Source organism: Monodon monoceros, unplaced genomic scaffold, assembly GCF_005190385.1.
Source record: "Monodon monoceros isolate NGI ecotype Baffin Bay Population unplaced genomic scaffold, NGI_Narwhal_1 Super_Scaffold_10, whole genome shotgun sequence".
NCBI classification, from domain to species: Eukaryota; Metazoa; Chordata; class Mammalia; order Artiodactyla; family Monodontidae; genus Monodon; species Monodon monoceros.
This window is the reverse complement of record NW_021703766.1, coordinates 17352542-17378766: the sequence shown is the minus strand read 5'-3', so window position 1 is coordinate 17378766 and position 26225 is coordinate 17352542. Positions and strand designations below refer to the sequence as shown.

Below are 26225 nucleotides of genomic sequence, written 5' to 3'. Positions count from 1 at the left end.
CCAAGAAGCTCCTTAACAAATTGCTCAGAACCTACTGCTTGGCATGAGCCCTAGAATGCTGGAGTTTGTATAGTCTGATTTTATGAGGTTGTATTGGCTAAGGAGAGTTGATTCACTGGTCCAAGCTTGGGTTTACAACAAGTGCCACATCCTCAGCATCAACAGAACCCAATATAGAAAAGTGCTGTGCAAGAAAGAACAAATGGGCAGCCACTATGGAGAACACTGTGGAGGTTCCTTAAAAAACTTATAGATAAATTTACCATGAGATCCAGCAATTCCACTCCTGGGCACATAGGCGGAAAAGATGAAAACTCTAATTCAAAAGGATACATGCACCCCAGTGTTCATAGCAGCACTATTTACAATAGCCAAGACATGGAAGCAACCTAAATGTCCATCGACAGAGGAATGGATAAAGATGTGGTACATATATACAACAGAATATTACTCAGCCATAAGAAAGAATGACATAATGCCATTTGCAGTAAAATGGATGGACCTAGAGATTATCATACTAAGCGAAGTAAGTCAGGAAGAGAGACAGATATATGATACCACTTATATGTGGAATCTAAAAAAATGATACTAATGAACGTATTTACAAAAGAGAAATAGAGTTAGACATAGAAAACAAACTTATGGTTACCAAAGGGGAAGGGGGGGCAATAAATTAGGAGTTTTGGATTAATAGATACACACTACTATATATAAAAGAGATAAACAACAAAGACCTACTGCATAGCACAGGGAACTATATTCAATATCTTGTAATAACCTATAATGGAAAAGAATCTGAAAAAAAATACATATATATCTGAATCACTTTGCTGTACACCTGAAACTATCACAACATTGTAAATCAACTACTTAAAAATAAAAAGAGCAAATGGAATTGGGCATTTGCAAGTCAATGACTTTCTACCTAAAATGTGGGAGCTGAGAATCTGATTTCTGCTCTAGTGAAAAAGAACATGAAGTTATTGATCTGATTCAGAATCAAGCCTAAACGTGCTCCATGTGCCAGCCCACAAATAACTTAGATTTAGTGCCTTTATTCCCCCTTTCCTTCCTCCATTCACACCTCCACCCCAGCAATGGCAACACCACTGCAGAACTGAGGTGTCCTCAGAGCCTGTTTTCAAGCTAGCATCCTAGAAGAAAGTCAACGACCAGTGATCCAGTGGGACGGGGAGGAGTTCTGGTTTCCCATCGGAAGGACAGAAGTTCCTCTAGGAGGCGCGGCTTCCTCCCGGAAGCTCTGCCTTGTAAAGCAGTGTCTGGACAGCAGGCTCACGCAAGACAAGCTAAGCAAGAGGTCAGAGCAGAGTAGGCAGAACAAAGGGAAGATGAACACAGCCAGTGGAACTCAACCCCGCCAGCCCTTGCTATGGGCTGAACTGTATCCCACCAAAATTCATACATTGAGCCCTACCCTCAGCGCCTCAGAAGGTATTTGGAAATAGAGCCTTTAAAGAGGTGATCCAGTTAAAATGATCCCATTAAGATGGACCCTAATCCAATCTGACTGGTATCCTTATAAGAAGAGGAAATGTGAAAAAGAGATACCATGGCTTATGTGAACAAACTCTTGAGGACACAGCAAAAGCGTGGCCATGTGCAAGCCTAGAAAAGAGGCCTCAGAAGAAACCAACCAACCCTGCTAGCACCTTGATCTTGAACTTCTAGCCTACAGAACTGTGAGAAAATATATTTCTATTGTTTAAGCCACCCTGTGGTATCTTGTTATGGCAGCCTTAGCAGGCTAATACAAACTTCTCTAATTGTAGGGACTTTTCATTTTAATTCTGTCTTCCATCTGGAACAGCTTATCAAATAAGTGGAGTTAATATGTTCTCAGTTTCTGTTTCACGCTTATCCACCCGTTAGGTCCCTCTCTTTTGTTTGCTTATTAATCTTTAGTTAATTATTAGTTCTTCCAGCAGATACTGAGTATCTGTCTTGTGCCAGGCCCCTGGAAAAGCCCCAGCCCTGTGCTCTCAATGATGCAAAAGCATAGTGACTATAACATAACATCATTGGTGCCAGACATCAAATGAAAGCCTCTCCACTCAGCCATCAGTGTCTAAAAGAGCAGTGTTTCAGGGTAGAAGCTGAGAAGCCATGATTTGGAGGGTGTCTGCCTCCTCATCTCACCCAGACTCCTCAAAGGCCTTGTCCTGCCACTCCTGCCATTATCCTGACTCCAGTGTCCACAGGGATGCTCAGCACCGGGCCTTTTGGTTCCTTGAACTCCCCGTGTGTGATGATGGTCCCTTTCGCTCCATGTCACCCATCCTCCAGCTCCCATGGTAGCCCCTCGACTGTGTTATACCTGAAACAGAGCCATTTCCAAAATTAAAAACTGAAGCATCCCTCTCCAGTGTGTTCCCACTGTGACTATCCTTCAATCTTTGGAGTCCTCAATTAGTCCACTGACACTTTTACTTTCTCCCTATTCACTTCCCACCTTACCTGGCTCTGATTCCATTGTAGTACCACACTCACCAAACCTGTGAATTCCCTTGATGCTCTATCTTCAAGGCAGCCTCATGGAGGAACCCGCACTCGAGCGGCCGAGTACCGGGGAGAAAAATCCAAAGCAAATTGTCATCTCTATACATTTATGGAAGTTGCCACCCTTTACCAGGTTTGCCCTTAACACAGTTCACTTGAAATGATTTCAAACCATCCTTACTCTCCTCACACCCCAGGCCTTCTACCTTCTCTCCCTCTCTCTCAGCAGATTCTCTTTCCTTCTAATTCACCAAGAAAACAGAGTCCATCCAAAGGTACTCTCCTAACTTCTTGTTACCTTCTGGCCAGCCTAGGTAGGCAACTATCTTCTCTGCTTCCACTGTAATGTCTGCAGCCAATCCACCCACCTAGGCTTTGGTCCTATTTCCGTTGGCTAGCTTTCTTTACTAGATCCTTCCTATTGGTTTTTTAAACATGCTGAACTCAATGAATGTGAACAACCAATCTGTTCTGCCTAAGTTCACCTGGGTAGAGCCCCCAGCTTTGGAGGCCTAAGAAAATCACTTTCCTAAGGAGAAAAGTAGTATAAAGCAAAACAGAATTGGCTTCAGACAGCGCCACCGGCCTCATAATAACCCGTTACCAGGGACTGAGCCCCAGTGTGGGGTACACTGTTTACATTAGCTAGCTCATTCATTTTCTCCGAAAGGCAGACAAGGTAGATACTAATTATTATTATACCCTATTAAACATCAGGAACCCAAAGCTCTGGGAAGTCAGGCTTATTGTGCGAGTAAAAACTGCCCTATAGGTGCTGTTTTATTCAAAGTGGGATCCAGGACTTGAGGATTCCATTCCGCTCTGCTTCTGGCCCCGCCCCCTCGGGCCCCCAGTCCCGCCCCACCCCACCCCCGACACGCCCCTTACCCCGTCCGGGCCCTAGTCCCACAGCCACGGCGGGGAGCGGCTCCTGCAGTGCCGGTCGTGACCGTCGGGGGGCAGCCGCGCGGCTCGGGCCCGACCGCTCTGGGCCGCGCTACTCGCTTGCCCTCGGACTCAGCTGCCCTGCTAGCGGCTGCCCTGCGAGCGGCCACCCTGCCCGCGCCCAGCGCCGACGCGCCGCGGTCCCCGCGCCGAACCAGCTCCTCGGCTCTCGGGGCCGGACCGAGGCTGCAAGCAGCGCCGCGGGGTGTGGGGCGGACCCAGGAGATGAAATGACAACGTCAACCCTCCAGGTACCTCGGCGCGGCGCGGCCCGGCCCGGCTTGAGGAGGCCGAAGGAGGCGCGGCGGGGCCTGCGAGCGGGCAGGCGGGCGGCCTCCTCGGAGCCCCGGCCTCGCGCCCCCGCCCCGTCGCCCTGTCGTCGCCTCCGCCCGTTTCTCTTTTCTCGCGCTCGGAGCCGAGGGTCGCCTCTCGTCCAGAACGCCCGGCTCCCTCGGCCGTGCAGAGCCCCGAGGCCGCTACATGTAGCCGGCGCCCCGGGACTGCCCTGGGGATCAGCCTCACCCGGGCCTCACAAGCGACACCCGGGAAGCTTGGGCCCGCGGTCGGGCCGCTGGCTTCCCCTCCTCCTCCTCCTGCTTCCCTTCGAACAAACCCCCGCTCCTTCCACGGTCTCCGATTTCCTCTTCTCGGCCAAAGACCCTTCATTCATTCCCTAGATCGCGTCGGGTGGTGCTGGGGTGGCGCCACCTGGATGCATGACTGACCCATTCTCCAGGTGCTGCCGGCATATGCTGGGCCGGAAAACAGAAACTGTTTTGCCTCAGACCTGAGCTTGAATCTCGGCTCTGCCACTCACTAGCATGTGACCTTGGGCGCTCGTTAGCTGATCTTGGAATCTCGGGTTTTCCTTCAGTAAAGTGGGGTAATACCCTGTATAGGGTTGTTGTGATAGTGGTTCTAGATTGAGTAGGTCAGGTAAAGCATTCTTAACACAGTGTCGGTTACATACTAAGTGCTCATTAAGTGATGACAGACACAGTGCTTGGGGGAGTTAGGCAAGAGGTCATGGAAGAAGAGGCATTTGGCTGGGTGGTCAAAGGATGGGGGGGCATGCAGGTAACTGGAGGTGGAGGAGGGATGGTTACTCCAGGTGGACAAAAAGAGAGGAACAGGCGTGGAATACAGTGGGGTACTAAGCCAGGAATTTGCTGGAGTCCAAAGCCAAGCCCCACCATCCACCAGCAGAAGCTGTTATCACACGGGTCGACAGACATGGCCTGCAGATCTCACCTGCCCAGTTTTTATTGGGCTTGTGAGATAAGAATGTTTTTTCCTTTTTTTAGAAGAACAGCTTTATTAAGATATAACTCACATGCCATACAATTCACCTATTTAAAGTATGCAGTTCAGTCCTTTTAGTATATTCATAGTTGTGCAACCATCACCACAATCACTTTTAGAACACTTTCATCACCCCCCTGATCCCTCTATTTCCCCTAACCCTAGGCAAACACTAATCTACTCTCTGTCCCTATGCATTTCCGTATTCCGGGTATTTCATATAAATGGAATTATATAATATGTGGTCCAGTGCGACTGGCTTCATTCACTTAACATCGTGTCCTAGGTTTTTACGTTTTGTTTTGTTTTTTTTTTTTGCGGTACGCGGGCCTCTCACTGTTGTGGCCTCTCCCGCTGCGGAGCACAGGTTCCGGACGCGCAGGCTCAGCGGCCATGGCTCACGGGCCCAGCTGCTCCGCGGCATGTGGGATCCTCCCGGACCGGGGCACGAACCCGCATACCCTGCATCGGCAGGCGGACTCGCAGCCACTGCGCCACCAGGGAAACCCGGTTTTTACGTTTTTAAGTGTCTGAAAAAAGGGATATTTCATGATATGTGAAAATCATGAAATTCAAATTTCAGTATCTATAAATAAAGTTTTATTGGAACACATCTCTGCTCATTCGTTTACATATTGTCTGTGGCTGCTTTGGGGCTACAAAGGCAGAGTTGAGTAGTTGCAACAGAGATTGTATGGCAGGAAAGTCTAAAATATTTACATTCTGGTCCTTTACAGAAAGTTTGCCACCTCCTCTGTTAGCACATCTTTGTTACCCTTTTCTTCCATCCTCATCCTTTGGCACACCTGTTAGCAGAGATTCAGCAGGGCTGGTAGTTTTATTTGTCACCTTTCCATGCTGTTATGCAAAACTGTTCGTCTCCAAGTTGCAATTCAGTCCTCTTGTATGTGAAAAACTCTTTATGGTTGCCAGAACAACCGAATATACTCTGAGGTGCAATAATTAATAGAGTATCTAGAAGGAGGGAGGGGATGGGCCTGCCTTGCCATGTGAGAGGCAGAGCATACCTCGAGTATTGTTCTGAACCCCCCTTTCAAAAGGACAGACCCAAGCAAAGTGTATAGAGTGGAAAAGTCCAAGGAACTGGGGGTGTGTGTTCTGGAAACTAGAAGCCACTGGTGATGGGGGCACCCCTTTCATGTCTATCTGGAGGAAGGGCCTCGTGGAGGAGAGTAGACACGTGAAGCTTGTGGTTAAACTAATTATGCAGGAAGGTTCAGGGTGCCTAGCCATTATCTATTTGAAAGTATTGTAGGGAGCTGAAGCTTGAAAACAGTAGCCAACACTCACCTTTCCTCATCTCTTCAACCTGGTGAGTTTGTTTTACATCAGCCTGGCCTAATCTATCCCAGTCTGTTTGTTCTGTAGCACTCCCTGTGTCTTTCTGAGACTTCTTATTTTCAGATGAGAAAGGGCTGCACAGATGCCCAGGCCCTGCCAAGAGCTGGTCAGGAGGCTTATTGTTCACTGTGGATGGAACTGTGTGTATACAGTGGGTTCTGCCTGCCTGGTATCTAGTGCTCTATCAGCCTGCAGAGGATAATTCTGGTAGTGCTTCCCAGGTTGGTAAAGCTGTGGTTTCTAAAACTGGATATGTAGTCGTGGGGCAGCTGCCTGAAAGATCCAGCATGCTTTAAGTTCAGGGCAGAGTACAGGCCTACAGGGTTTAAAGGTTTACAGAGGCTCTCACAGAGTTCTTAGGAGGTTCCAGAGGATCGCTCCCCTCCACTGGCAGCTCATATATGCCTCTGGAGTAAGCACACACTTTTCTTCCTGGATCTACTGGTGTATTGAATCACACGTCTAAGCATCCCTTCCCTAGGTCTCAACTTTAGGGAAACTATCTTCTCTTTTCAGCCTAGAGAAGTGAGTTGGGCCAGTAGAAAGAAGCAGAGATCCCTTTAAGTCCATCTCATAAAACTCTTGGGTCGGTGGAGGACTTTCCTAGCTGGCTGGCTCCTCTCTGGCCCATGAGGTCAAGGGCGGTTTCTGGCCTCCACGCTGAACCATACAGCAATCAGTTGGTTCTGAGGTTTGCCCTGTTGCAGGCTCTCAGTCCAGGTCTATTTCCCTTTCCCCCAAAGCTGTGAAATAGAAAGTGAACTCTCCCTTTGAGCCCTAACCTGAGATACATGATCAGGCTTCTGCTTGACTGAGAAGGAGGTTGCTTTTAACTGTATGAGTGTATTGTGAAAAGGAACGGCTGTCTTTTAAAGCTTCCTTTCAGGGCCTTTCTAGTTGATGTTGGACAAGTAGGCCAACATAAAGGTCTGTGACTGACAGAGTCCCGGGCCTGGCAATATCTCTTAATAGTGTATTCCTGCTGCCTGGAACCCAGGGGCTTTCTGGATCTCTTGGGAAGCACTGGGTTATATGTTTTGCCTTTCCAGAAAGCCATTGATCTGGTGACAAAAGCCACAGAAGAGGATAAAGCCAAGAACTACGAGGAGGCCCTCCGGCTCTACCAGCATGCTGTGGAGTATTTCCTGCACGCTATCAAATGTGAGTCCCACGTGGGGTCCTCCCCAGCCGCAGAGCCCCTGCGAGAGGAGGGCGGGCACACGGGGGCTCGCAGGGGCCCCTACGTGGTTCCTCTTTGCAGATGAGGCACACAGCGACAAAGCCAAGGAGAGCATTCGAGCCAAGTGCATGCAGTACCTAGACCGGGCAGAGAAGCTGAAGGATTATTTACGAAATAAAGAGAAGCATGGCAAGAAGCCAGTCAAAGAGAACCAGAGCGAGAGCAAGGGGTGAGTACGGAGGAGCGGAGGACCTGGTGGGGACCAAAGCCCCCACGAACAGGTGTCTGTTTCCTGTGTCGCCGTCGTCTTTGTGCTGATGCTGCCGTGGACTTTCCCGGCACCTTCCTTTTGGGAAATTCTATTCATAATAGTGATAATGCCTGCAGCTGCCTTCGTCAGGCACTTTACAGGAAACTTCCACTTATCAATACATCATCTCATTGGATCTGTATGGAAAAGCTGTGGGCAAGGTGGGGAGCCAGACTCTGAGGATCTAGCCCAGCTCTGCCACTTCCTAGCCGTGTGACCTTGGACAAGTGCCATGACCCTCCTGGGCCTGCACGTTCCTCATCTGTAGGAGGAGGAAGGTAGTGAGACTTCCCTCCTAGTGTTGCTCTAAGGAGCAAATGAGACGATGCGGGTAAGGCCCTGAGAAGAGGGCTTGGAGCGCAGTAAGGATCGAATAAATGTCAGCTGCTGTTATTCTCATCTTCATTTGACAGATATGGCAGCAGACTCAGAGAGGTTCAGGGATGGCCACAGAGCTGGTACTTGATGGAGTCTGGACCCACACCCGGGGCCTCTGTTTCTGACTTTAAAGCCGTGTTCCCTCTACAGCCTGTCACCTCCCATCTGTGTTTTGAGCACAAAGGCCAGTGGTGTCCTGGAGGTGAGGGGAGGGTGCCCAGCTGGGGAGTAGGAGAGAGGAAGGTGGTGTGTCAGCTGCCTCCCCAGAGTGGGAGGCCCTGCTTCTGGACGGAGAGGACACGCCTGTGCTTAGACTGCCCAGAGTGCGAGACACACTGAGGTAGGGGCAGGAGGGCAAGCACCTTCAGGAGGGCTGGAAGAGTTTTAAGGATGGCAAGTTACTTATGTCCGAATAGGGATTGGCCCTGGAGGCACAGCCACTTGCTGTCCTGTTTTGAGTCCCTATGAAAGGCCAGTAACAGCTCCAAGTGCTTGCCTGGCTGCTCTTGAAGTCCAGCCAAAGCACAGGTCCCTCACCAGCCTTCTAGAGAGGACACATGCCACGATTCTTATGTCCTTGACGAAGAAGCGAGGGTGGGTTATGAGAGTGGATCCTGGAGGATCCAGAGGGGAGTGCTGATGATGTGTGGCCCCGACGTCCCTGAGGTGCCTGTCTGTGGGTCTCTCACCACTGTTGAGCAGGGAAAGCATCTTTTTAGCACCAGGCTGGCCTTGCTCTGAGAGCCCCCTTGCCAACTGCCTCTTGCTCCAGCCTGTCATCTTCTGTCTCCTTTCCCAGCAGCGATAGTGACAGTGAAGGGGATAATCCAGAGAAAAAGAAATTGCAAGAACAGCTGATGGGTAAGAGGCTTGAGGCCTGTGGTGATGGGAGGGGGACGTGGCAAGGAGCCCCTGGTGAGTTGGGCTCCAGGTCGAAGGCTCTGCCCTCATCTTGCAGGTGCTGTCGTGATGGAGAAGCCCAACATTCGGTGGAATGACGTGGCCGGGCTGGAGGGGGCCAAGGAGGCCCTCAAAGAAGCTGTCATTTTGCCAATTAAATTCCCACACTTGTTCACAGGTAAGAGTTGAGCCACTTTAGGCCCAGATGCAAAAATATCAGGCTTCTGGGAATTCCCTGGCGGTCCAGTAGTTAGGACTCTGTGCTGTCACTGCTGTGGTCTCGGGTCAGTCCCTGGTCGGGGAACTAACATCCTGCAAGCCGCGTGGCGTGGCCAAAAAAAAAAAAAAGAAAAATCAGACTTCTGAGGCCACCAGCTGAGGGCCCCCATTATGAAGGTGTCCAGGTGGCAGATGGTGACTTGGCTCCCTTTTGCCCTTAGCAGGCAAGGGCCCAGGGGCTGCTCATCACAGTCATCTACTCCTTGGCTTCTCTTCAGTGTCAGAAACACTTTTGTGGCTAAAACTTTGACTTGACCATCTCAGTGGTAGGCAGGGTCAGGAACCAGTGCCAGCCAGTGTCACTTTGCCAGGTCCTGGGGGTCATGAGCCAGGGCTAGGATCAAGCCCTCGGCAGGTGATTTAGTTCCCTTTGCTCCTTTGCTCCTAGAGCAAAGTTGTCATGTAGAACTTTTCATTTCTGTGTTTACCATGACTGAGGCCCCTCTGCTTTTTTCTGTTCCCTTTCCCCAGTCAGGAAGAAGCTCACTTGAGTTCATTCTTTCTCATAGGCAAGCGTACCCCTTGGCGGGGAATACTGCTCTTCGGACCCCCTGGCACAGGGAAATCCTACTTGGCCAAAGCAGTGGCAACGGAGGCCAACAACTCTACCTTCTTCTCTGTGTCCTCCTCAGACTTGATGTCTAAGTGGTTGGGGGAGAGTGAGAAGTAAGTCAGCCGCCAGGCTCCACTCTCCTGGCAGCCCTGGCAGCTGCTCGTGGTCCAGCTTCCCTGCCCTTGGAATCACCTCCCAGAGGAGCCGCTGTGATGGCCGGGAAGAGTAGCTGGGAGAGGGGTATCTTGCTAGCTCGTCAGGTGGGACACGGTCCTCACAGAGCCAACGGAGACTGGAAGGGAACTTGGGAGCCATAAGTCCTCATGAAGGGAAGGGAAAGGCGCTCACAGTAACTGGGTTTCAGCTGAGTGTTCTCTGTTGGGGACTTTATACAGTTAACTTATCCCCACACCGGCTCCCATTTTGCAGATGATCAAACTGAGGCGGAGAGGAAGGGAAGTGACTTGTCCTCAGACCAGAGCTAATGAACGGGGCTGCCAGGATTTGAAGTTGTTGCCAAGGCTTGCTCTTCCTCTCAGTGCAGTGCTGCCAGAGGATCTGTTACCACTATTTTTTCTGTCGTCTCAGCCTCTCCGAGGGAAGGGCAAGAGGAGAGGTGGTGCCTGGGACCCCGGCTGGGCATGTGTGCAGGTGTCTGGATCCCAACCCCGTGTCTCACCCTCACAGGCTAGTCAAGAACCTGTTTGAGCTGGCCAGGCAACACAAGCCCTCCATCATCTTCATTGACGAGGTGGATTCGCTCTGCGGATCCCGCAACGAAAATGAGAGTGAGGCCGCCCGAAGGATCAAAACGGAGTTCCTGGTCCAGATGCAGGGTGTGTGCCAGTCCCGGGTCCCCTCCCTGGTTCTCGTCCCCCCCTAAAGCCAGCCTAGGGCGTCATTATTTAGCTGTGGCTGGATCTGACTGTCCTTTCAGTGGAGGGGATATCAGAGAAGCAATTCTTAGCTCCTTCTCATTGAGGAGAGGTTACTGCAGCCTTGGCTGGCCACCTCTCCGCCCCTCCCAAGGCAGGCAGGGCTGTAGGGCTCTTCACCCAACTAAAGCCAGCCGGGTTCCTGACGGTGGTGTCACAGGAACAGCTCCCGTTCAGGACGCAAAGTCCCTGAGGTCCTTCTCACAGGTTCTGACTGATCCTTGCAGGTGTTGAGTTGGCGTCTGTGTTTCCCTTTCTCCACAGGGGTGGGGAATAACAATGATGGGACTCTGGTACTTGGTGCCACAAACATCCCGTGGGTTTTGGATTCAGCCATTAGAAGGAGGTGAGTGTTCCCCAGTAGGAGCCAGGGGCCAAGATCTGTCTCTAGCCGTGGTCAACCTGCTGCTGGCAGCAGGGGGTGCAGCCTGACCCCGTTTCTCTGGCGGCTTCTCCGTGTCTGCAGAGCCCTTAGTGAAGCCGGCTTCTGGAGGGCCCCCCGAGCCTCTCCATTGAGACCATCCCGCCATCCGCTCTCAAGTCGTGCCATGTGCTTGTCTCTCTAGGTTTGAAAAGCGAATTTATATCCCATTGCCGGAGGAGGCTGCCCGTGCCCAGATGTTCCGGTTGCATCTGGGGAGCACTCCTCACAACCTCACAGACGCCAACATCCACGAGCTGGCCCGGAAGACGGAAGGCTACTCGGGCGCAGACATCAGCATCATCGTGCGGGATTCCCTCATGCAGCCCGTGAGGAAAGTACAGTCAGCGACACACTTCAAAAAGGTGAGTGGGCCAGCAAGGAATTGCTTAGAAAGTGTCGACAGGAAAGGGGATATTGGCTTTCTGGCTGCTTGGGTGACACATTTTGGGTCTCCTGGGGAGCCAAGGGTAAGTGCATGGTGAACTCTCTGACTCCAGGGGCTGGGGTTACACCTGCTTCCACCTCCCCTGCAGTTCTGGCTGGAGGGCGACCATCTCAGATTGTGTGATGCTAGAGGACAGGGCACCGTGACTGTCACCTCTGCCACCCCTGCCGTCAGCACTGTGCTGATGCGCGTGGTAGACCCTGCTGCATGTCTGAAAGCAGTGGGTGCAAAATCACACACCATGAAGAGGAACTCCATTCACACAGCAGATGTTTGTCAGGTGTCGCCGAGGGTCCTACTGTGTGCTTGGCACTGTTCTAGGTGTTGGGGAGACACTTGTGACCACAGCAGACAAAAATCCCTGCCCTACAGGAGCCTCATTTCTAGTGGGGGAGACAGACAACAAACAAAGACTCATTTCTTAGAGGGTAATGAGGGGAAGACGGAGCCGGGGAGGGAGGTCTGGTGTTTCTGAGGTTTGGAGGGGGTGTGGGTAGGTTTCACTTTTAAAGGATATGCCACACTGGGTGACACTGAGTCAAGAGTTGAATGACGGGAGGGATTGAGCCTTGGGGATATTTGGGGAGATGTTGCCGATGGAGCACGCAGCCTTCGGTTGGAAAAACATTTTGATGTCACTGCACTTGTGAGATTTGATGGAGTTGATGAGGAAGAGGAAGCTTTCTAGGCATTTGGGCCACAGATTGAGATTCCAGAGAATAGTAGCTGGAATAGCATGCTGATCACGAACCTCTGAAATCAGACTTGAAGCCACACTGACTGCCCAGCCCAAGGGTTTGAAGGAGCCCATCAGTCAGATCAGACTGATGATCTAGAAACCCAGGCATTTGTTCATACCATGCTATTACCTTCTGCTCAGGACTCAGAAACCTGAATCGTCCCGCCCCTTCCCCAAATGCCATGGGGCAACCCCTCCAGCCAGTCAAACTCCTGTTTGGTTTCAGGTCTGTGGCCCTTCCCGTACCAACCCTAGCATTATGATCGACGACCTTCTGACCCCATGCTCACCAGGGGACCCAGGGGCCATGGAAATGACTTGGATGGATGTCCCCAGTGACAAACTCTTAGAGCCTGTGGTTTGCATGGTAAGTGGCCAGCTGGGAGAGAGGACTACACAGAGCTTGTTTTGTACACAGAAGGAACCAGTAAATGTCTGTCAGCATGGTTTGATTTGGTGCAGTTGCATAGGCAGCCTCTCATCTGACTGTTCTTGGCCTCTCCTTATCCTGGTCTTGCCTGTTCTGTGAGGCAAGTGTTTGCCATTGGGCCTGGTGTGGTGGGCGTGCAGTTGGAAAAGAGCTTCTCACATGAGTTAAGAAACAATGGGAACTTAGATTCTCTCAACCGGAAGTAGGCCATCTGGAAATGACATGAGCTGCCTCAGGAGGGGAGCGTCCCTACCCCAGGAGGCCTTCAGGCAGAAACCAGGCAACGGGAGTTCTGCATTAGGGGCTGGGGCGTGACCTCGGCGGCAGGGCTCTTCCCACCCTGGACTGCATGGGGTTGAGACTAAGGCAGGCTGAGGCCCTGGAGCCCAGCCTCCCTCACCCACAAGCACTTGTCTTTGCAGTCGGACATGCTCCGGTCTTTGGCCACCACTCGGCCCACCGTGAATGCAGATGACCTCCTGAAAGTGAAGAAATTCTCAGAGGACTTTGGACAGGAGAGTTAAAACCTTCTTCACATGCGTGATGGTGAAGGTGGGAGTTGATTGGGGTCAATCCATGGTACTCCCCATGGCAGTGGCCAGACAGGGCTCCAGGGCTTGTCCTAAAGTCACTACAGCATCCCCTCTGCTGTCTGGCCATCAGCTGGGGGAGCAGGAAGGAAGGGCCTCCCCGGCCGCGGAGACGCAGAAGCACATTCGGCACCCAGTGGAATTCTGGCTCTTCCTGCTTCCTCCTCCTCCTCTTCTGGATGCTCACCACCTCCTTGTCCTGCCCCTCCATGTTTTTTTTTTTAAACCATTTTTTGTTCCCCTAAATTAATGCTGCTTGGATTTTCGTCTTGTTTATAAATAAAGTTAAGATCTGCCTGAAGCGTCAAGGAGCGGAAGCAGCCCGTGCTTCGGGCTTGGTGCAGCAGACCTTCGGAATGGCTGGCCAGAGCCCCGCTGCCCATCCCTTCCAGACCCAAGTTTTGCTCCATATGAACAGAATGGCTGATGCCCTGGGTCCCCAGCCCCGGCTCTGTCTGTAAAGGCCAAGAGTAAAGCCAAGCCATTCTCTCCCTCCGGGCCCTGTGTCCTCCCTGCAGGAGAAGAGGATGGTTTTTGTGAGCACAAAGCTGTATAGATGAGAATGAGTGAAGGCAGTCAGTCGGGTTTCCCTGCTGCCTTTTCTTCCCTCTGAATGTGAGAACACTGAACCCGGCCACTGCCCCCGGGTCCCTGTCCTGGAAAGGGGCTAATAAATCCTTTTCCTTTCTTGAGCCACCTGAGTGATCTCATCTTTGACTCTTGTCTGGGGCTCTTTGAAGGCCACCCTTGCTTCTACTAGAAAGATCCTCTGGGGTCTGCTCCCTTTTCAGTGGAGTAGCAAGTAAACAGGAACATCACCAGCTGCTGCAGTTTCCGGGCCTGTTCTCCAGTCAGGTTCACGAGGCCTTTCTTCCCCCAAGGCCTCAGAAGTGCGGTGGGGGTGTTTAAGGGACTTGGGCGATTCTTGTTGTTCAGCCTACAGATCAGGGGCTGCAAACTGGGAAGCCTGTGGGCCAGACGTGGCCTGCAGTTGTGCTTTGGTTTGGTCTGCTGCCAATATTTAAAGTCAGGTTGACATAAAAATTTAGATCTCTGGCTTCTGAAACAGTAGTTTAGGGAACGCTGGACCTGAATCCCCATGAGGCAGCCTATCAGCTGCAGCTGAGCAGGGCCTTTCTTGTTCATAGGAGGACTGTGGTCTCCAGCTCACGCGTCCCCACCTGGACTGCCTCACTCCTTTGCATTTCCTGTTCAGCCCCTAGGGCCATTTGAATCTGTGACTCCTGATAGTGAGACAGCCAAGGCTCCAGAGCTAGCAGCCCTGGAAGTGCTGTCTGAGGGGCAGCAGAAGCAGCCTGGCATCTGGTTGCTGTAGCTCTCCTCCCACTCCAAAACCTAGCATTCTTCCTCTGTATCTTCAACCAGAATGGTCCAGAGCTGATTATGTGGCCCCTCTTGATCTTGTTAGCTTTGCACTGTGGTGTTTAACTTTTGCTTGGTTCCTTGAAGGCTTAGGCCCAGTGTTCCTCTCCAGTGCTGGTGGATCAGCAGGCCTGACCTCCAGATGTCACTGTGGCTGGGATCTTTGTCACTCACTCAGGAGCTCCCCTATTATATTCTTGATTAGTTATGTGCCTTCAGCCGCCAATTGCTGGTCTATAAACCACCCCCTCCTTGTACTGCTTCATTTTAGTTAGTTGTGTCTGGTTACCTTTACTTAAATCAGAAGGCTCTTGCCTTTTTTTTTTTTCTCTTAACCTGCTTCCTTATTTCTACTGCTTGAACACCTTGGCAAGTCACAGGGGTTAGCAGAAACTGTAGGACTGCTGTGGTTCATCCTCACAGCTCTAGTCACAGCTTTCACAGCTGCCCTGCCTTTCCATTTATCTCTCTACCACCAGTAACAGGGCAAATGAATGTTCTGTTCACTACTGAGGCTGGCACGGTGGCTATGCTCAATGTGGCTAATATGTGCAGAGGAATTTCCTTCCCTAAGCGCTTGCTCTGAAATTCACTTCCTCCCTACCTGGGAATTCTGTTCTAAGCCTTCTGCCTACACTGATTTTCGCTGTGGAAGTTGATTGACTTCTACAACTTTTATTAGCTCAAGGTGCTGATCTGTGTGGTTTTGCAGCTGATAATCTCTGGCCAAGGTGGGAGAGATTTTCTCTCTTGTAAATGCAAGAATTTGTTGTCTTTGGGTTGTAGTGTCTTGGGCCAGTTGATCATATCCTTCCTTGTATGTGGATTTGGTTACAACAGTAAATTTCATATATTGTCAGCAGCGTAGTCTCAGGCTTTCTCCACAGTCCACCCTGGGCAATCATTTACTTTTAGGCCTTGATTCAGGAAGCTTCAGGCAAATACTACCGATCTGCATTACAAAGGCATTACTAAGGACTGTTAACCGCAGAGCCTGTAAGGAATCTTCAGAATGTTCTGATGCCATCCTGCAGGAGCTTCTGAACAGTGTCCAATAGAAAGGAGGCTCACTGAATTCTAACTTTCCTAAGGATACGTGTTTTCAGTATACGTGAGAGCTCACTACAGATTCCCAGGTGGCTGAGTCTCTGTCCTCACCTCAGGGCAGTGCTGGGCCCTGTTTCTTTCTGAAGTGTGATGCACAGAGAGCCAGTTCCCTTTTGCTTGGCCTCACAGGCCCCCAGGCTTGGCTGTTTAGAGAAAGCCATGGGGGAAAATGGGTCTTTCCTGGGGTCATTTAATTAACTACTGTTTAAAACACATTTTCTCTAAACAACTTACTGGACTTCTTACTCTATGGGTACTTGGATTTTGAGGACTTTGGTAAGAGTACCTGCATGGCAAAACTCAACATAAAAATGAGGTAAGACAAGTATCAAAAGAAATGAGTTCCTTAACCTCTTGACAAAGCTGTGACAGAATCTTAAAGCTAAAACACTGGTCACCATCATGCTAATTTATTTTTTTCAGAATAAGTGTGCTGACGAGGAAGCACAAGTTCTGCTTTCTGTTTCTGCCCTAATTGTGACAGGAAGAGGCTCTTTGCTCCTTCTCAACTACAGGCATCCCCCACTTTTTGTAACTTCACTTTACACTGCTTTGCTTTTATGAAAGACCTATATTAGTACCTGTTTTCACTAATGGAAAGAAATTTGAAGAGGATTTTCACTTCTACGAAAAAGGTGAAAGCTGAAACAGCATTCAGCTTTTGTTTTGCAGTGAGCCATTATAGAAGCAGCACGCACTCAGAGCTGCCAGAGTGGCACCGTCAAGCTCCTTACCTGGGAGCTGCTCTCAGCATCAAGCCACCACAGTTTTGAACTGTATCTGTGACAATCTGTGCTTTATCTCCATTTATTTTGTGCATCTGTTAGCAAGATGTGTCCTAAGGTAACTGCTTCTTTAATTTATGCTATTTCAGCTTAGGAAAGGTTTCATCAGAACACTCTTCTTTCAGATCGTGGGGAAACCTATATCACCCCTCCCCCAGCCCTGCTCCATGGCCTCCATCCAAAGAATGAGCCAAGTACCAGCTGCCTAAGAGATCTCAGCAGAAAAGTCTTCCCCAGGTCTGTTAAAGGTGGAAAGCAAAAGCTGGAGACCTAAACTGTATCTGAACCTGTTAAAATGTATGAATACTCAGTTACGTTAATATTGTCATTGAACTGGGGACATTCTGTCCTGTGTTTTACTTCCACAGGCAAACTGGTATCCAAAACAAATGGAGACTATGCAGGTAACACACTTGAGCCCTTTGTAAATGTAAGAATTTGGTGAAGACGATCAACCACAGCCTTAATCCACATTTTAAAACACAGCTTTCAGGTGTTTGGGGACTATATTATCTAATCTTGGCTTTGGGAACAGATGATACAGCTCTTCTGAAATCATGTCTACTGAGAGTGGCTATTTACTTGCCCCTGCCCCATCTTTATCTCCATACAAAATTGCCAGGAAATGTCCACTCCTTCAGGGGAGTTATTTTTCTTCTCAAGTTGAAGGCAATACATTGTCCATAGCTCATTTCAGGGCAAACATTAACATCTTCCTCCAACTCAGGAAGGCATGCTTTGACAGGCCATTGTTTTCTGTCGGAGCAGAGCCAATACCAAGGGGATGCCAGGTAAGACATGCCCAGCTTAAAGCCAAAATGTTTGTGTCTTGGTTTTCAGGGTCCTCAGATGCAGCAGGAAAGCTTTAGTCATTCACCTCCATCCAATGGATGTTTGTAAATGTCTTGCTGTCCATTTTGTCAATGAACAGGCAGCCCTGCAAGTGGTCCATCTCATGCTGGATGATGCGGGCTGCCCACCCACTGGCCTGCCACACCACCTGCTCTCCTCCGGGGTCCATCCCTGAAAAGGAAGGTACAGCCTGGGTGAGGACATGCTGAACTGCATCATTCTCAACCTACTTAGCCTTTCCTTGCCCCTGGCTGTTCCTATTTACAAGAGGCAGTATCAGAAGGGAATGCAGACGGCAGCCCCTATGCTTCCTAGAAAAGAAGTCTGAACTCTGCCTCTTACCAAGTATTCAGCCTGGTTCCCAACTCTTGACGAGTAGGTTGCTGGGTTCGCTATGGGGCTGAAATGAGAAATGATCTTCCCAAGTGACTTGCTCAAGAGGAACAATCATCCCAACCCCAGCAAAGAATCAGACTCTGCAAAACATCCTGTGGTATGACAGGTAATGGCTTATCACTTTGGGTTAGGCAAAGCTGGGTTCTACTTCTCCCGTTCCACGTGACAGATCTAATTGGCGCAGAAGAAAGAGTGTGTGTGTGTGTGTGAGACAGAGAAACAGGCACAAGGTGAGTGACAGGGCAGAGGATGTGGTGTGAGCTAACAGGGGAATCAGGCCACCCTCCCAAACCCCAACCCCCCAACCCTGTGCCCCACTTGAGCTGGCTCTGCTCTCACAGGCGCCTCCTGCCCCATCGCATTGCGTCAGTCCTGAATTTTGTCCACTCCAGGGTCTGCTCGTGGGTAGGTAGGTTCCGCTGATCAGCCATCAACATGTCTACGCTTTAACTGGAACTTTACGGAAACCGTTTCGTGGGATCCGAGGCCGCCGCCTCCGCAGGTTAAAGGGGAGCACGCATTTACCTATCCGCCCCAGGGACCCCACCGCCCCGCACCTGAGATCTGCACCGCCTGGAAGCGGGGCACGCAGGCCAGGAAGCCGCTGATGCTCTCGCAGCCCTCGGGAAAGGTGACCAGGCGGCTGTCCAGCACACGCAGGCTGGGGTTCACGAACACGCGCAGGGGGAAGGTTTCCATCTGACGGGCCTCGCGCACGCGCGGCGCGCACGCGCGGAAGAGCGCCTCGGGGAACTCGACCGCCAGCACCTGCAGCGGCACTCCGAGCTGCGGCGCACTCAAGCCCACGCAGCGGCGGCGCCGCATCACCTGCACCAGCCGCTGCACCAGCTGCTGCAGCTCGGGTCCCGCCAGCTGTGCCGGCTCTACCGGGGCCGCCACGGCCCGCAGCGCCGGGTCCCCGACCTGGCACACGCGCGGGTACGGCGGCTCCGGCGCTCCCTGCACCAGACGCCGCACGTAGCGCCAGTAGGAGCGCCGGCGCGCCGGGCCCTCGAGGCCATCCGGGGGGTGCCTGGAGCTGCAGGCCCGGGCGCCGCCGCCCGCTACCCGCTCTCCCCACTGCAAGGCCGGCCTCACGCAACCACGCGCCCGCAGCCACCGCAGCAGCAGCCCAGCCCCCAGCTGACCCATGGCGCGTGAATCCTAGCCACCCGCCCGCACGCGTCCCTCGCCGGCCCCCGTAGCCGAAGCTCCCGCCCCCAGGGACTCCGGGAAGTGCAGTTCCCGCGGGCCTTCCGGGAACGCCGGCGCCGCTCACACTTCGCAGCCTGCCTCTGGGTGGCGTCCACCAGCTTTATTATTTAATTCCTTTTCTGATAGTTTAATCAAGCATTTACAAGAATATCCAGGAGGTTCTCCCGTTAATTATGCCTTCGCAGCCTCTCCCACACGCGGCAACTCCCGTTCCCACCGGGCGCTGCAGTAAGCCCCTCGGGCTCCGGGGCCCCGGTACCCGCCGCACCGGCCCAGGCGCAGGGGGCACCTGTCAAGTGCCTGCACTAGGCTCGTCGGCTGCCTGCGGCGGTCCCACGGATCCCACCTCCTGTTGCCCCCCGTCAGGGAAAGCCGGGGTGACAGGTTCGAGGACTGGCCCCTCGGCTGGGGGTTCTGGCGCTGGAGCTGTGACCTCGGGGACTAGCGCCTTGTCGTCTAGACAGAAGGCCATCTCTCTCTTTGGCAGGATAAAGGCCAGAGGCTCCTGGACGACGCTGACGTTCACATGCCCCAGGTTTCCGTACTTGGAGAGCTGAGTGGGTGGAATGCCTGGCCCAGATGGTAAAGAATAGAAGTGGAAAAAGCGTTTAATGAATTTAATTATGTGTCACAGGTAAAAAAACAAAAACAAACACTTATTGGAAGTAACGAACACAGTTACCATATTTCAATACAGTAAAAATCACCTTTGTGATATGGGACAGGCACCTATGCGGTAAAGCCAGACTTTGAAAGTAATGGGAACAGCACAGTGCAGGACGGATGGAGAAAAAAAGCACCAGGAGAGCCTCAGCAGGCACTAGCTTCCCTGGACAGGCCCAAGGAAAAGCTGGGGGAGCAGAGAGCAGCCACTCTGCTGGTGGGATCACTGGCCCACTACCCTTTGGTGCCTCCAAATTGTGCCTCCCACACCCCCTTCACAGGCAGAGAGAGAGGGGGCATAGGGAAGGGAAGGTAAATTCTAAAAAATATTTTAAAAACACCATCTGTAAACATTTAATGTCAATGGAATCATACATTATGTGGTTCTTTTGTGACTGGCTTCTTCCACTTAGCTAGATATAAACATAATGTATGATTCTGTTGATAAGAAATGTCCAGAAAGGGCAAATCTACTGCAACAGAAGGATTAGTGGCTGCCAGGGCCTAAGGGCAAGATTGGGGAATGACCACAAATGAACACCGGGGATCTTTCTAAAACTAGATGGTAGTAACGGTTGCACACCTGTGTACACTTACTAAAAACCTTGAATTTTACAAATAGGTGAATTATTTAGTATGTGAATTATGTCAATAAAATAGTTTTAAGAATCTTTTCCCTTCTTTTACCTAAGGTCTGTGCCATCTGAGCTGGAGGAAAAAGGACTTGGAGACAGCGATTTAAATAAGGAACGAGGTCTTCCAGGAAGACAGTGCAGAACTGGACGAACAGCTCTTGCTCCCCACTGCTGAAGGCAGCCTCTTCGGCACGATGGAAGGCCAAGATTACTTTTGTTACCTAAGAGACAAGGGCACCATCAATCACCGGGTTAGTCTATCACCATCAGCAGTGTATAAAACTAGGTACAAATGTGCACCCCTCAAGTTTTCATGAAGAAAGTTGTTCCAAACCGTACATGATATTATTATCTTGTTTAAATTCACAATTGTGGTCAATCTTCACAATTCTGTCACTTCACTGATGTATTTCTTATCCAACTAGTTTTATTACTAGTGCAGTTTCCAGTTCCAGTGGAGGAGCATCATGAAATTATACACAGAATACATTGCTTTTGGTTTCCATGGGAGATGGACCAGACCTATGGTGGATCCAGGAAGATGAAGCAACACTATAAAAGGCTTCTACTGAGTAAGGCCTCTGAAGTTCCACAATGCTAGAACTACTAGAAAATTGTAAAGGAGGAAAAAATAGAGCTGGAGAAGAAGTTCCACATACAAATAACAGCCTAGCTGACATTACAGGCAGGGTCACAGTGACAGGGTTAAGAACATAAACTCTGGGGAATTCCCTGTTAGTCCAGTGGTTAGAGCTCTGTGCTTTCACTGCCGAGGGCTCAGGTTCAATCTCTGGTCACAAGCCAAGAGGCACGGCCAAACAAACAAATAAATAAATAAATAACGAACATAGACTCTGGTGCCAGACGTTCTGGGCTCAAACTCCAGCTGTCCCACTCACTGGTTCTGTGGCCTCTAAGTGATTACTTAAGCACCCCATGCCCTCTGTGCCTGAGTTCCCTCATCTATAAAGTAGGGCCAGCAACAGGACCTAACCTGACAGGGTTGTGAGAATTAGGTTTTAATATGTGTAAAGTATGATAAATTACGTGGCATGAAGTAAGCTCTAGATGAACATTAGCTAATTACTATTATCTGAATTTCACTGACCCTAAAAAGCTTCATTGCTCATGCTTCCTTGCTCTTTTTTTTTTTTTTTTTTTGCGGTACACGGGCCTCTCACTGTTGTGGCCTCTCCCATTGCAGAGCACAGGCTCCGGACGCGCAGGCTCAGCGGCCATGGCTCACGGGCCCAGCTGCTCCGTGGCATGTGGGATCTTCCCGGACCGGGGCATGAACCCGTGTCCCCTGTGTTGGCAGGCAGACTCTCAACCACTGCACCACCAGGGAAGCCCTCCTTGCTCTTTCTTACAGGAGGACATCAACAGAAAGATTTTATACAACCACATCACAACTGCCACCTGGCTGACAGCAACTGTAAGATGTCGTCAATTATAAGAAACACCCAATATCTAAAGACTTAATGTGTAAAAATGCACCATACTCGGATATTAGCAATATTGGTAGTATTACTTTTATTAGGCAGAATTCTAATATGGCTCTTGTAATCCCCGCCCCCTGGTATCCACTCCTTTGTGTAATCTCCTCCCCTTGAGTGCAGGCAGAATCTGTGACTTGTTTCTAACCCACAAAATATGGCGAAGGTGAAGGATTTGGCCGTTTTAATTAACGTCCCTAACCGGCTGATTGAATTAATGAAAAGGGAGGTTATCCTGGGTGGGCCTACCCTAATTAGATGAGCCTCTTAAAAGAGGGTTGAGGACTCCTCTAAAGGAGACTTAGCAAGGAGAGATGCTCTCCCATTGGCTTTGAAGAATCAAAAAGCCACACTGAACTGCCTATGGAGTGGGTTGGTCTCTAGGAGTTGAGGGCCTCAGTCCTACAACTGTAAGGAACAGAAATCTGCCACTGTGAGTGAGCTTGAAAGGAGGGGACCCTGAGCTCCAGATGAGTCCACAGCCTGGCCAACACCTTGATTGCAACCTTGTGAGCAGAGGACCAACCCATTTAGGCTGTGCCTGGACTCCTGACCGACAGAAACAGACATGATAAATGTGTATTGTTTTAAGCTGCTATGTTTGTGTGAGTTTGTTATGCAGCAATAGAAAATCAATATATTACTGAACCATTACTACAGGTGAGACACTTCATGAAAGGAGACTAACCAGACCTTTTCAACCAGACAAACCTCTAAAACCACACTAAACCGAAGTCAGCAGGCACCACTGTCACACAGACTGGTTTATTACAAAAGTCTGGCCACCTGTTACTAAAGGAGGCCCCAGAAGAGAGCCAACAGTATGTGCTCACCTTGGCAAGGGCGTCTTCCAGGGCCGCAGTCACATCCTGTGCCAGGGCCATGGGGCAGCAGAGGCGCAGATCATTGAAGGCGACCAGAATATTGTTGAGGAAGCAGGCAAGGGGTGGGAAGTCTAAGAGCACCATGGGCGGCTGCAGGGTCCCCGGCTGAGTGACTGGAACAGCAGCAGGCAGGTTACTGCTGCTCAGGATGGCTGGAGTTGAGATGAGGGTGTAGGAGTTCATTTCATCTTGGAACTTCTCGACCGTTTCCTGAATTGCTTTCTGGAAAGTGCTGATAGCCACTCGCTGGAAAACAGGAGCTAACTGACCCCGGAAATCAGCCCCTACCCGGCTAAAAGACAGTCCAAAGTACATGCACTGGCCCAGCAGAGAGTCCAGACGGCTGCCTATCCCTCGGTTAAGGTCAGTCTCCAGCACCTGCAGGAATTGTGAGACTTTCTGCAGCACCCAGCCATGGAAGATGGCACTCTCATTCACGGTGTGCTCGCCCATGGCAGGGGGCAGCAACGGGTCCTCGTCTGAGAAGATGGCACGGTACTGGGTGATAATATCGAACAGATGGACACGGCAGGCCTCGATGGTTTTCGTGATGTGGAAATAGGGATCATCGCTGGGGATGGCAGTCAGGATAGAACGGAGCCAAGCATCTCGGGCCTGAAGAAACTTGACCCTCAACTCAGCCTCGGTGAAGACATCCATTTGCCGTAAGAAGCCAATGACACGGAGGCAGGCAGGGAGCTGGATGTTCGTCCTCAGTTGTTGGATCAGCTGGCTCAGCATCAGCTGCGTGGACTGGCGCACTTCATTTACAATGCCCTGACGACACAGGGGGTGAGTCACCACGCTGGGAAAGACACTCCCTGGAACCCATTCCACTAACCCTGAATACTGCAGACCAACATTCCCACTGCCGTCCTGACATACGAAGTAGATTTCCTAAAACTGATGCATACAGGTTCACCAGCAAAGGTTTGGTTCACTGCGGCCTACGGGCCCTGCCTGGTTCTGCCCTCACCTGCTTCCTAATGCTCTCCCCTTGCTCACTGCAATCCAGCCAGAATGGCTATCTTTACACTTCAAACACTCCAACTTCTTCCCTCCTTAGCCTGCTATACTTGTTCGTACCACTTTCTGGTTGGCTCTCCCCCCACATCTTCATGTGGCTGGCTCCTTCTCGTCATCTGGGTCTCAGCTTAAATGTTATCTCACCAGAAGAGCCTTTCCTGACCACTCTACCTAGAGTAACCCACCTTAGCCTCCTGCCCCATTCCCTGGTTTACTTTGTTAAGATACTTAGCACTATCTGAAAGGATATTATTTATTTATTTGCCAACTAGCAGCTTATGAGAGCCAAGGCCTTGTCTTTGTTCACATTGTACCCCCAGCATCTAGATCAATGCCTGGCACATGATTAATATTTATCAGCTGACTGAATAATGAATGTACGTTTTATGATCAAGCCTGCCTGCCTTGCAGAAACTGATGTGAAAAATGCAAGGAGTTTCCCTAAGGTTTCTGCCTAAAGGGTCAGTGATGACCACAGAATTACTGATCACAAGAACATCAGCTTGAGTCCTCTCTGGGCAAGTTGGCTACCTGGATGACAGGGATGGAGGAGTATTTCCTTTCCAGTCGGCGTACGTAGGCTGCAAGCTCCAGGGCCTCTTCATAATAGCTGTTCCGGACACAGGTGTCCATGAGCTGAGGGATCTCCAGGATTTCCAGGATTTCCGTGTGCCGGTTTAGAGTCAGGGTGTTCATTCGGCGATTGGAGCTGATCTCCTCAGCCTCTTTCACAAAATTCCTAGTAACAATCAGGAGTACATTGGTGGTTCACTGCTCTGCATCCAAGTCTTCGCTACAAATACCAAGCACTTACTATGAACTGAGCACTGGGCTGATTTATCTGATTTAATCTTCGCACCAACCCCATTAGATAAGTACTTTTACCCTTGAAATTTTAATCCCAGAGATTTTAAGCAACTTGTCCAAGATCACACAACTAATAAGTGATAAAAAGATGTGAACCCAGATCTGCCACTTAACAAGCTGTAGCAAGGTACTTACGCTCTCTGAACTGTTTCTTCATTGGTAAAATAGTAACAGGACCCACCTCATAAGGATGTGAGGATTAAATGAGATGATGTGTATAAAGCATTTAACATAGGACCTGACATGGAGTAAATGTTCCTTTAATAACAGCTATTCTTATTATTTTCATAATGCCCTGACTAGCCTAGAACTACAGCCTTACCCCCAAGTTCCCTCAGCCTCTTAATCTCCTATGCTATGGTCCTACCTCAGTTCCTGCTACAGTCTCCATTTCTTCTCGGTAACTGCAGACACCTGCTTTGTGAAGCCCTCCATCTATTCTAAGGGATTGGAAGAGTATGAAAGCTATTCTCAAATATGCAAAGACTCAAAAGAAAACTTAAACTTTTATCACGAAAGACTGGAAGGCAGAATTAGGGATAATCGATTGAGGGTCGAGGGAGGGAGAATATGGGTCAAAAAGGAAGATTTTTTTTTTTTGGATGATGATTTTTACTGTCCCCAAACGGGAGGATTTCCTTGTCAGCCTCCTATCAATGAACGGTTTAGAGCAGATGACCTCTGGTCCAAGCTGTTGTGTGTACATGTGTGTTGTGTGTTTGTGTTGTGTGTATAGGTTTACATAAATATGCACATATATTAAGCTGACAATTGTAGAGTATTAATTATGTCAGACCCAATGATAAGTGCTTTGCATGGATTCTCTTTATTTAGTGCTCACAACAGCCCTGTGAGAGAGGGACGTGCTGCTGGGTTCCAATTCTGACTTCGAAACTTACTAGCTGTGCCCTGGGACGGTCACTAACCTCTGTGTCTTAACTTCCTCATACGCAAAATGCAAATAACAATACCTACCTTGAAGGCTGCTGTGCAGTTTAAATGGATTAATGAAATGCTCAGAGGAGAACCTGGCATATGGTAAGCGCTATCTAAGTGTTAGCTATTTCTATCGTCGTAAATGATAGCGATTACAGGTATTAAAAGCCCCTTTAGCACCGGACCCGCCGCACCTGCAGCTCTGTTGGAAGCTGGGCAAGCGGTCGAGCAGGCGGCCAAGCGACTCCTCCACGTCGCCAAAGAGGCGGTGGATGCGCTCGGTGCACTCAGCGCCGCGGATGAAGGTCTTGTAGTTGGCGAAGGCCAAGTCGCGCGTCTGCTGCAGCAGCTGCGCTCGCTCCTCGGCCAGGCGGTCGGGCTCGCGCCGCAGCCGTTCCAGCCCCGAGCCGCTCAACTCCCTGAGGTAGCGGCCCACGTCGGGCCGCTCCCGCCACTGGGCCTCCGGGAAGCGGTCCCGGAACAGCGACGCCAGGAGCCCTTCATCCTCCACCTCCCCGAGAGCAGCCGCGGTGGCCGTCGCTGTGGCCGAGGCCGTAGTCGAGAGCGGGAGAGTCGCTGTCGCCGCCATCTTCTCAGCAGCAGCGTCACTTCCCCTCCCGCTCAGCGAGGGCGCTGACTCCGTAGAATCGAAAGCAGCCGGGGCGTACTTCCGGTCTCTATGGTTTCTCAT

At 50.6% G+C, this 26225-nt stretch overlaps 3 protein-coding genes and 1 long non-coding RNA gene across 7 annotated transcripts; 2 read left to right on the top strand and 2 right to left on the bottom strand.

The window, feature by feature from the left end:
* Positions 1 to 3508: 3508 nt before the first annotated feature.
* Positions 3509 to 17508, top strand: VPS4A (vacuolar protein sorting 4 homolog A). 4 transcript variants are annotated; one of them, XR_003792194.1, is made up of 13 exons: positions 3509 to 3713; positions 7176 to 7287; positions 7388 to 7535; positions 8794 to 8855; positions 8953 to 9072; positions 9683 to 9839; positions 10414 to 10562; positions 10926 to 11007; positions 11228 to 11447; positions 12496 to 12636; positions 13122 to 13251; positions 16690 to 16801; positions 16933 to 17029. XR_003792194.1 is itself a non-coding variant. In XM_029213520.1 (12 exons), the coding sequence occupies exons 1-11, from the start codon at positions 3693 to 3695 to the stop codon at positions 13221 to 13223; spliced, it is 1314 nt and encodes a 437-aa protein (XP_029069353.1). In that variant the 5' UTR covers positions 3509 to 3692; the 3' UTR covers positions 13224 to 13251; positions 16690 to 17508. The 4 variants fall into 4 exon arrangements, 3 of the variants coding, with proteins under 3 accessions (XP_029069353.1, XP_029069352.1, XP_029069354.1); XM_029213520.1 differs by having other exon boundaries at positions 16690 to 17508; XM_029213519.1 differs by lacking the exons at positions 16690 to 16801; positions 16933 to 17029 and having other exon boundaries at positions 13122 to 13985.
* On the bottom strand, positions 17397 to 19041 carry PDF (peptide deformylase, mitochondrial). The gene is made up of 2 exons (XM_029213522.1): positions 18370 to 19041; positions 17397 to 17587 (listed from the first exon to the last, which is right to left on the bottom strand). The coding sequence occupies exons 1-2, from the start codon at positions 18962 to 18964 to the stop codon at positions 17430 to 17432; spliced, it is 753 nt and encodes a 250-aa protein (XP_029069355.1). The 5' UTR covers positions 18965 to 19041; the 3' UTR covers positions 17397 to 17429.
* Positions 19042 to 19093: 52 nt separating this feature from the next.
* Positions 19094 to 26225, bottom strand: COG8 (component of oligomeric golgi complex 8). Its single transcript, XM_029213517.1, has 5 exons — positions 25729 to 26225; positions 24263 to 24470; positions 22655 to 23482; positions 20378 to 20546; positions 19094 to 19597 (listed from the first exon to the last, which is right to left on the bottom strand). The coding sequence occupies exons 1-5, from the start codon at positions 26223 to 26225 to the stop codon at positions 19320 to 19322; spliced, it is 1980 nt and encodes a 659-aa protein (XP_029069350.1). The 3' UTR covers positions 19094 to 19319.
* Positions 19448 to 22386, top strand: LOC114890020. The gene is made up of 3 exons (XR_003792196.1): positions 19448 to 19661; positions 20383 to 20576; positions 20751 to 22386. It is a non-coding gene; the product is annotated as an uncharacterized LOC114890020 (long non-coding RNA).

What these genes read in the sequence shown, in the direction of transcription:
- VPS4A (XM_029213520.1), top strand. Translation starts at nt 3,693, where the DNA reads ATGACAACGTCAACCCTCCAG. An exon ending in AACCAGAGCGAGAGCAAGGG is followed by an intron (nt 7,536 to 8,793) that starts GTGAGTACGGAG and finishes CTCCTTTCCCAG; the next exon opens with CAGCGATAGTGACAGTGAAG. An exon ending in CAGCGACACACTTCAAAAAG is followed by an intron (nt 11,448 to 12,495) that starts GTGAGTGGGCCA and finishes GTTTGGTTTCAG; the next exon opens with GTCTGTGGCCCTTCCCGTAC.
- PDF (XM_029213522.1), bottom strand. Translation starts at nt 18,964, where the DNA reads ATGGGTCAGCTGGGGGCTGGGCTGCTGCTGCGGTGGCTGCGGGCGCGT. An exon ending in CCAGGCGGTGCAGATCTCAG is followed by an intron (nt 17,588 to 18,369) that starts GTGCGGGGCGGT and finishes CTTCCTTTTCAG; the next exon opens with GGATGGACCCCGGAGGAGAG.
- COG8 (XM_029213517.1), bottom strand. Translation starts at nt 26,225, where the DNA reads ATGAGAAACCATAGAGACCGGAAGTACGCCCCGGCTGCTTTCGATTCT. An exon ending in CCTCCATCCCTGTCATCCAG is followed by an intron (nt 23,483 to 24,262) that starts GTAGCCAACTTG and finishes CTGTGTCGTCAG; the next exon opens with GGCATTGTAAATGAAGTGCG. An exon ending in TGGAAGACGCCCTTGCCAAG is followed by an intron (nt 20,547 to 22,654) that starts GTGAGCACATAC and finishes CTTGTCTCTTAG; the next exon opens with GTAACAAAAGTAATCTTGGC.